Below are 10,080 nucleotides of genomic sequence, written 5' to 3' on the forward strand. Positions count from 1 at the left end.
CCAAATGCTGGAAGGTGGGATTAGAATAGGTGGATCGTTTTTCGGCTGGCACGGACACAGTGGGCCAAGTGGCCTCTTTCTGTGCCTTAAACTTTCTATGATTTTTTTTCTATGATCCGATTTAAGCTCTGCAGTCTGCTACATCCAGTCGTCAATGGTGCTGAACAACTAAACAACTGACAGGAGGAGAAGGTTCCACAAATATCCCCATCCTCAATGATGGGGGAGCCCAGCACATCAGTACAAAAGATAAGGCTGAAGCATTTGCATCCATCTTCAGCCAGATGTGCCAAGTGGATAATCCATCTCAGCCTCCTCCTGAGGTCTCCAGCATTACAGATGCCAGTCTTCAGCCAATCCAATTCACTCCACATGATCTCAAGAAACAGCTATCGGCACTTGATACTGCAAAGTCTATGGGCATTCCACCAATAGCACTGAAGACTTGTGCTTCAGAACTAGCCTCGCCCCTCACACACTGGCATCTACCCAGCAATGTGGAAAATTGCTCAGGTATGTCCTGTACACAAAAAGCAGGACAAATCCAACCTGGTCAATTACCATCCCATCAGTATACTTTCGATCATCAGCAAAGTGATGGAAGGGGTCAAGCGGCACTTGCTCAGCTATAACCTGCTCACTAACGCTCAGTTTGGGTTCCGCCAGGGCCACTCAGTCCTGACCTCATTCCAGCATTAGTCCAAACATGGACAAAGAGCTGAACTCCAGAGGGAAAGTGAGAGTGACTGCCCTTGACATCAAGACTGCATTTGACAGGAGCCTGAGCAAAATGCAGTCAATGGGAATCAGGGGAAAACTCTCCGCTGGTTGGAGTTATACCTAGCACAAAGGAAGATGGTTGTGCTCGTTAAGATGTCAATCATTTCAGGCCCAGGACATCACTACAGGAGTTTCTCAGGGTAGTGCCTAGGCCCAACCATCTTCAGTTGCCTCATCTATGACCTTCCCTCAATCATAAGGTCAGAGGTGGAGATGTTCCCTGATGATTGCACAATGTTCAGCACCATTTGCGACTCTTCGGATACTGAAGCAGCCCATGTCCATATGTAGCAAGACCTGGACAACATCCAGGTTTGGGCTGATAAGTGGCAAGTAACCTTCACACTACACGAGTGCCAGGCAATGACATCTCAAACAAGAGAGAATCTAACCATCTCCCCTTGACGTTCAATGGCATTACCATCACTGAATCCCCCACTAACATCCTGGGGTCACTATTGACCAGAAACTGAAATGGATCAGCCACATAAATGCCGTGGCTACAAGAGCAGGTCAGAGGCTGGGAATTCTATGGCAGGTAACTCACCTCCTGACTCCCCAATGCCTGTCCACCATCCACAAGGCACAAGTCAGGAGTGTGATGGAATGCTCTCCACTTGTTTGGATTGGTGCAGCTCCAACAACACTCAAGAAGCTCAACACCATCCAGAGCAAAGCAGCCCACTTGTTTGGCACCCCATCCACCACCTTCAACATTCACTCTCTCCACCGCCAGTGCACACAGTAGCAGCAGTGTGTACCATCTACAAGATGCACTGCAGCAACGCACCAAGGCTCCTTAGACAGCATCTTCAAAACCCGGGACCTGCACCACCTAGAAGGACAAGGGCAGCAGATGCATGGGAACAACACCATCTGAAAGTTCCCCTCCAAGCCACGCACCATCCTGACTTGGAACTATATCGCCGTTCCTTCACTGTCGCTGGGTCCAAATCCTGGAACTCTCTTCCTAACAGCACTATGGGTGTATCTAGACCTCAAGGACTGCAGCGGTTCAAGGTGACAGCTCACCACCACCTTCTCAAGGGCAATTAGGGATGAGCAATAATTGCTGGCCTAGCCAGCGACACCCACAGCCCACAAACAAATATAAAGCAAATACCCATTATCCAACCATAAACTGCTGCAGAAAAGAAAATTTTTCAACATCACAAAGCCATCTTTTTGTCAGGATTGAGTAGAAAGGCACAAGCAGCAATTTGCAAAAATTGGGCAGTTAATATTCACAAATAAACCACTGCTGGTATGAGAATGACACCAATAAGCAAATGATTGAAAAGTTCATCATAAGGAGAGCCACGAATAGGGGACAGCGAAGATTCATTGGAATCAGTTATGAAGGAAGGCTCCAAAAATTAGAGTAATTGAAATACTGAAACAAAGGAGGATAAAGGAGGATTTAAGAACAATTTTCAAAAATATGAAGAGATAAATAGTGAATGACTTGTTCCATTGATTGGGACATTTGTACCATACTTTGGACTAAGAATTATTAAAAGAACGAATGAAAAAAATAAGAAACTTTTGTGCAGAGAGGGTTACAAGAATGAATGTTAAATGCTTTATGACAAGGGGCTATTTATTGAGGCAAATACTAACATTTAGAAAGAGAACCTGGATATAGATTTTAGAAGGAGGAATATGGGAAAACAAGGCACAGAAACAGGATTAGAATAGACATTTTTAATGAACCAGCACAGAAAGTCGATTAGCCTCCTCCTGTGCAGTAAATCCCAGGAACAACTACCATCCAAAACATATTCCCAAACTGAGGGGTAATATCTTGTCGTGTAGGCTTTAATCTAGCATGTGAAGTCGCCACACAAGATAGGTCTGTATAAAAAGCAGGCAACCCGAAGTCAAATTTGCAACATTCTAATTGAGCACTAAACATTTAATATGTGGATGGGGTGGGGTGAGGTACCTTCCACCTGAAGTCATGTTTGGCAATCCCAGCTCAGTTGCTTGGTTCAGCCTACATTGTAAACGGTGCTCGACTCTTTAGTGTAAAATTGGATTGGAATATCAAAATTAGCTGCTGTTGGCAACATTTGCCCAACATTCCCAAGCTGACTTCAAGTAAGGACCACCTATTGCCTCAATCAAACAGAGCAGAATGATACACTGCAGAAAGTGTGCGAGAGAGAAAAATGTTACCAAGATCATTCTTGTAAACAAAGAGGAGCCGGCTGTCTGAATTCAAAAACAATCCTTAGCCAGTATCCCAGTAACACTATGGGGCTGCCTTGGTGCAGACAGCAGCAGAGCTGGCCTGTGTTGTGACAGCAGCCGAGACACAATTCAATGTTCCCTACATTCTGCATTTTTCTGCAATTCAGTCATGCATTTTTGTTATTGTTAAAGTGCTGTGGAATTACACTGCAGAAGTTGAAGACCTTGGTGGTCCCTGAAGGACTCAAGCAAAATAGCCAGGTCCTTTGTTCATGGGGAGAATGCAATCCGTTTGGCCATTCAAATAAGAAATAAAAGCAACAGGCCTGGGAAGGAAGGGAATAGAAAGAAAGAGAGATGAAACAGAAAGGAGAAAATTGTTTGGGTCTAATTACATTCACCAGCATTTCATCCAGTCAACTACAGATAAGCAATTGCTTGCTTAAATGCTTTATAGTTAATGTCAAGACTCAGTTCAGTGATTAAACATGTTTGAACTCATCTGCACACTTCTGAAACTGCCAAGCAGATTTGTCCATGAACGTTATTACCTAGGCTAATACCACTAAACCTGGTTGGATTGCCAAGAAAATTGGCTTGCGAACACTAAGTATATCTGCACAATATATAATGATTACAGGTTAAGTTTGATTTTACTTGACTGAACAATCCAGGAACACAAGAGGGATTCCCATGCACCATGAACATTCCACTAGCAAGAATCATACAAAACATTCCGAAGCTGTACAGCCCAAAGAAAAATGCTGCTTGCATAAGTCAGTCATCCTTACAATGTCAGAGGCAATAAAATACAGAAATACAAACAAACAGAAAGTGCTGGAAATACTCAACAGGTCTGACAGCGTCTGTGGAGAGAGGAGCAGAGTTAACATTTCAGGTCTACGACCTTTCATCAGAAATAAAATACAGGTGAGGTTAACGGGTCCAAAGCCATCCTGTTCAATGCTCAGTTTTTCATAAAGGTTTGCTCTGTTATTTTGAAAAGTAACATTCTATCAATTAAAAATTGGTATGGGGGTAACATACAGTCATAAACAAACACACAGATAGAGACACATACCTACTTATACAGCGTCGCCCGCCCTACCCCCATCACTCCAGGAAGAGCTGAAGTTGCCCAGCTGGAATCAAAGTTCAACTGAGCTCACTCCAAGCAAATCCCTCCCAATTCTACTCCATTGTACTCTCAGCATTAAAACTCATCAAATACAGACAGTGCCTGGCCCAATCACCACATTGCCCATCATCGCAAAGACCAAGCGGTGTCGCTGTTTCCTTCACTCTACAATTGAAAACAGTCAGTCAATCAGCCGTCTTTATATGGGAGGCGCACCAGTTCCCATCACTAGGTTTGCAGCATTATAATACATCATTTCTCAGTACCATATATACCCATTATCCAACCACAAACTACTGCAGCAAAAGAATATCTTTTTAAACAATCACAAAGCCATGTTTTTGTCAGGAACTAGTAGAAAGGCACAACCAGCAATTTGCACAAATTGGACAGTTAATATTCAGAAATAAACCACAGCTGGTATAAGAATGACACCAATATGAAAAGGATTGAAAAGTTCATCATAAGGAGAGCCATGAACAGGGGACAGTGAAGATTTATTGGAATCAGACGAGGAAGCGAGGAAGGCAGGCATCAGCTACAGAATCCAGGAAATCAGCCTTTCATTTGGTGTTACAGCGACATTAAGCGAGGAATTGGAAGCTGCATCCACACCAGCCAATCCATCAATCTGATGGAGGAATGGCACAACAACCTCCCCCCCCCACCCCTTCCCTCACCTGGGATGCTACCTCACCCATTCCATCTGGAGGGACGGGGGAGAAGAAAACAATGGCTTGGGCACCCTGCCCAACTTCTTTAACTAAGGAACTTGAGCAGGGCGGTTTCACTCCTTGAACCAGCTGCTCAATGACCACAACCCCCCACCCCAGAGCCCCTCACCGCACATAGCCCACACCTGCCCCACAGCCTCTCACTGGCCGTACCTCCACGTCCCCACCAGCCCCTCACTAGTCGTACCTACCCTCACCAGCACTCACTGACCAGACCCACCCACCCCAATCCCTCACTGACCAGAACAGCTCCCCACCATCCCTTACTAAACAAAACGACCCCACAGGCCCCCGCTGTCCCTCATTGACTCGAACCCACCCCCTCCACTGCTGTTACCCACTGACCAGAACTCCCCCCATTCCCCTGGCCCTCACTGACCAGACCTCCACTGCACATTCACTGACCATATCCTCACTCCAGTCCCTTGCTGACCATACCGACACCCCCTCTCCACTCCCCTTGACCAGACCGATCCCCTCCCCCACCTCCCACTCTCCCTAACCAGACCGACACCCACCCCCCCACACCCCCTTCCATACTCCCTACGAACATACGAATTAGGAGCAGGAGCAAGCCACTCGGCCCTTCAAGCCTGCTCCGCCATTCAGTAAGTTCATGGCTGAACTGATTACTCCACATTCCCACCTGCCCCCGATAACCTTCCACCCACTTGCTCATCAAGAATCTATATACCTCTGCCTTAAAAATATTCAAAGACTCGGCTTCTCTTTGGGGAAGAGAATTCCAAAGGCTCACGACCCTCAGAAAAAATTTCTCCCCACCTCTATGGGCGACCCCTTATTTTTAAACAGTGACCCCTAGTTCTAGATTCTCTCACAAGGGGAAACATCCTTTCCACATCCACCCTGTCAAGACCCCACAGAATCTCATATGTTTCAATCAAGTTGCCTCTTACTCTTCTAAATTCCAGCAGATACAAGCCTAGCCTATCTAATCTTTCCTCGTAAGACAGCCCGCCCATTCCAGGTATTAGTCCAGTAAACCTTCTATGAACTGCCTCCAACGCATTTACATCCTTCCTTAAATAAGGAAACTAATACTGTATACAGTGCTCCCGATGTGGTCTCACCAATGCCCTGTATAGCTGAAGCATAACCTCTCTATTTTTGTATTCATTTCCCCTTACGATAAACAATAACATTCTATTAGCTTTCCTAATTATGTGCTGTATCTGCAGATTAACCTTTTGCGATTCATGCACTTGGACACCCAGATCCCTCTGCATCTCAGCTCTGCAATCCCTCACCATTTAGATAATATGCTTTGTTGTTATTCTTCCTGCCAAAGTGGACAATTTCCCACATTATACTCCATTTGCCAGGTCTTTGCTCACTCACTTAACCTATCTACATCCCTTTGTAGCCTCCTTATGTCTCCTCACAAGTTACTTTTTTGCCTATCTTTGTGTTATCAGCAAATTTAGCAACCATACCTTCAGTCCCTTCATCTAACTCATTTATATAAATTGTAAAAAGTTGAGGCCCGAGCAAAGATCCCTGTCGCACACCACTCATTACATCTTGCCAACCAGAAAATGACCCATTTATGCCTACTGTTTCCTGTTAGCCAGCCAATCTTCTATCCATGCCAATGTTACCCCCTACACCATGAGCTTTTATTTCCTGCAATAACCTTTGATGTGGCACCTTATCAAATGCCTTCTGGAAATCTAAGTACAGTACATCCACCGGTTCCCCTTTATCCACAGCACCTGTAACTCCCTCAACGAACTCCAATAAATTGGTTAAACATGATTTCCCTTTCACAAAACCATGTTGACACTGCCTGATTACCTTGAATTTTTCTAAAAGCCCTGCATAACGTCTTTAATAATAGCTTCCAACATTTTCCCTAAGACAGATGTTAAGCTAACTAGCTTGTAGTTTCCTGCTTTCGGTCTCCCTCCCTTTTTGAATAAAAAGGAGTTACATTAGCTATTTTCCAATTTAACAGAACCTTCCCCAAATCTAGTGAATTTTGGAAAATTATACCTAACACATCAACTATCTCACTAGCCACTTCTTTTAACACCCAAGGAATGCGCCCCTCAGGACCCGGAAACTTATCAGCCCGCAGCTCCAACAATTTGTTCGGTACTTCACCGGTGATTGTAGTTTTCCCGAATTCCTCCCTCCCTTCCATTTCCTGACTTACAGCTAATACTGGGATATTGCTTGTATCCCTGAACAGACAGCATCCCCCCCACCCCGCCCAGTCCCCCTGGACAGCATCCCCCCCACCCCGTCCAGTCTCCCTGAACAGACAGCATCTCCCCGCCCCCACCCTGTCCAGTCTCCCTGAACAGACAACATTCCCCCCACCCCGCCCAGTCCAGTCCAGTCTCCCTGGACAGCATCCCCCCCACACCCCATCCAGTCTCCCTGAACAGACAGCATCCCCACTCCCCCCCGCTCTCCCTGAACAGACAGCATCCCCCCACCCCCTTAAATCTCTCTGAACAGATAGCATCACCCCCCCTCCAGTCTCCCTGAACAGACAGCATCCCCCACCTGCCCCCCCCCAACTCTCCCTGAATAGACAGCATCCCTCCACCCCCTTAAATCTCACTGAACAGACAGCATCTCTCCCCACCCCCGCCCACACTCTCCCTGAACAGACAGCATCCCCCGCCTGCCCCCCCCCCAACTCTCCCTGAATAGACAGCATCCCTCCACCCCCTTAAATCTCACTGAACAGACAGCATCTCTCCCCACCCCCGCCCACACTCTCCCTGAACAGACAGCATCCCCCGCCTGCCCCCCCCCCCCAACTCTCCCTGAATAGACAGCATCCCTCCACCCCCTTAAATCTCACTGAACAGACAGCATCTCTCCCCACCCCCGCCCACACTCTCCCTGAACAGACAGCATCCCCCGCCTGCCCCCCCCCCCAACTCTCCCTGAATAGACAGCATCCCTCCACCCCCTTAAATCTCACTGAACAGACAGCATCTCTCCCCACCCCCGCCCACACTCTCCCTGAACAGACAGCATCTTCCCCGCCCCGCCCCCCCCGCACTCCCCCTGGACAGCATCTTCCCCGCCCCGCCCCCCCCCACACTCTCCCTGAACAGACAGCATCTTCCCCGCCCCCCCCCACACTCTCCCTGAACAGACAGCATCTTCCCCGCCCCCCCCCCACCGCACTCTCCTTGAACAGACAGCATCTTCCCCGCCCCCCCCACCGCACTCTCCTTGAACAGACAGCATCTCCCCCCCCCCCCACACTCTCCCTGAACAGACAGCATCTTCCCCGCCCCCCCCCACCGCACTCTCTTTGAACAGACAGCATCTTCCCCGCCCCCCCCCCCACCGCACTCTCCTTGAACAGACAGCATCTTCCCCGCCCCCCCCCCCACCGCACTCTCCTTGAACAGACAGCATCTCCCCCCACCCCCACACTCTCCCTGAACAGACAGCATCTTCCCCCACTCCCCCCGAACAGACAGCATCTTCCGCCCCCCCCCGGCACTCTCCCTGAACAGACAGCATCTTCCCCCCCCCCCCCCCGCACACTCCCTGAACAGACAGCATCTTCCCCCCCTCCCCCCGCCCTCTCCCTGAACAGACAGCATCTTCCGCCCCCCCCCGCACACTCCCTGAACAGACAGCATCTTCCCCCCCCCACACTCTCCCTGAACAGACAGCATCTTCCCCGCGCCCCCCCCCCCCACACTCTCCCTGAACAGACAACATCTCCGCCCCCCCCCACACACTCTCCCTGAACAGACAGCATCTCCGCCCCCCCCACACACTCTCCCTGAACAGACAGCATCTCCGCCCCCCCCCCACACACTCTCCCTGAACAGACAGCATCTCCGCCCCCCCCCCACACACTCTCCCTGAACAGACAGCATCTCCGCCCCCCCCCCACACTCTCCCTGAACAGACAGCATCTCCGCCCCCCCCCCACACACTCTCCCTGAACAGACAGCATCTCCGCCCCCCCCCCCACACTCTCCCTGAACAGACAACATCTCCGCCCCCCCCCACACTCTCCCCGAACAGACAGCATTCCCCAACCCTGTGCCTCGCTGACCAGACACCCCCACCCACCGCAGTATTTTTCACTGCTGTGAGTCTTGATGTTTTTCAGTTAAAAGAAACTCCAGTCCCGGAATCTTTCCAATCACCTCTTCCTACCCCAGCCGATGGCCGGCTTCTCCCCTCACCCCCAGCAGCTGGTCACTTACTCGCGATCTCTTCCGGGGGGAAGTCGCTGTGGTCAAAGCCCCGCGGGCTGTAAACTTTCACCAGTTCGGAGCAGCTTCGGCTATGGAGCTGGGACCGAGCGGAGCCGCAGAGCAGGAAAACGGCCAGGGCGCACAGAGAGAGCGGGGACATGGTGGAAGCCCGGAGCCGGCCGCTTGGTGCCGGGAGCTGTGCGATCGCGTCCGGGCTGGACTCCACTCTGCTCCCCTGTCCCGGAGTGAGGAAAACTTCCCGGCAGGAGCGGCGGCTACCGGAAGGAAGAGAGACTTACCGGGAGCCGGGGAGAGGAGGGAGAGAGAGAGACCGGGGGGGGTGGGTGGGAAGGGGGAGAGAGACCGGGAGCGGCTCACAAAGAGCTCCCGGAACACACAGCCTGGAGCCGGTAACTCAGCACCGCCGCCGCGCACTGACCGATCCCGTGTCCATCACAGTAACCCCCACCGCCTATCCGACAACAAACAACGGTGGACTGATCACAGGCCGCAGCCACCTCCACGTGCCGGTGTCTGAGCCGGGAGCAGCCGCTGAGATCCGCTCCGAGTTCCAAAGTTTGTGCCGCAGTCCCGGCTCCCAAGATAAACTTTACCGGGGGCCCATTGGTCACCCCGGTCGTCAATTAGGGACTCGAGTAATCCGATTGGATAAAGACTGCGTCGGGGCGGGGACCAAAGCGTGAAGATAATGAATGGAGCGTCGTGATAAAGCGATTCATTCACAGAATGGGAACCGAAGAGAATCATAGACATTTACAACACGTGTGCCAAGCAGCCTAATCCCACTTTCCAGCTCTCGAACTGTAGTTTTGTCGCTAACGACACTTCAAGTGTATATCCAATTACTTTTTTAATGCAATGAGGGTTTCAGCCTCGACCACCCTTTTCAGTAGTGAGTTCCAGATCCCCACCACCCTCTGGGTGAAAAAATATCTGGAAGTGTCCCGACAAACCTCCTACCTCATCCTAAATCTATGCCCCAGTTATGGACCCCTAGACCAAGTGGAAT

At 50.0% G+C, this 10,080-nt stretch overlaps 1 protein-coding gene across 1 annotated transcript in view; it reads right to left on the minus strand.

The window, feature by feature from the left end:
- LOC137377454 (glypican-6-like) overlaps positions 1 to 9,647 on the minus strand; it is a 351,856-nt gene extending 342,209 nt beyond the window's left edge. Inside the window, exon 1 of the mRNA XM_068047033.1 lies at positions 9,060 to 9,647. Coding sequence (XP_067903134.1) covers positions 9,060 to 9,210 — 151 coding nt within the window. The 5' untranslated portion in view covers positions 9,211 to 9,647. The remainder of the gene's footprint in view (positions 1 to 9,059) is intronic.
- Positions 9,648 to 10,080: the final 433 nt, after the last annotated feature.

Source organism: Heterodontus francisci, chromosome 15 (genome assembly GCF_036365525.1).
Source record: "Heterodontus francisci isolate sHetFra1 chromosome 15, sHetFra1.hap1, whole genome shotgun sequence".
NCBI classification, from domain to species: Eukaryota; Metazoa; Chordata; class Chondrichthyes; order Heterodontiformes; family Heterodontidae; genus Heterodontus; species Heterodontus francisci.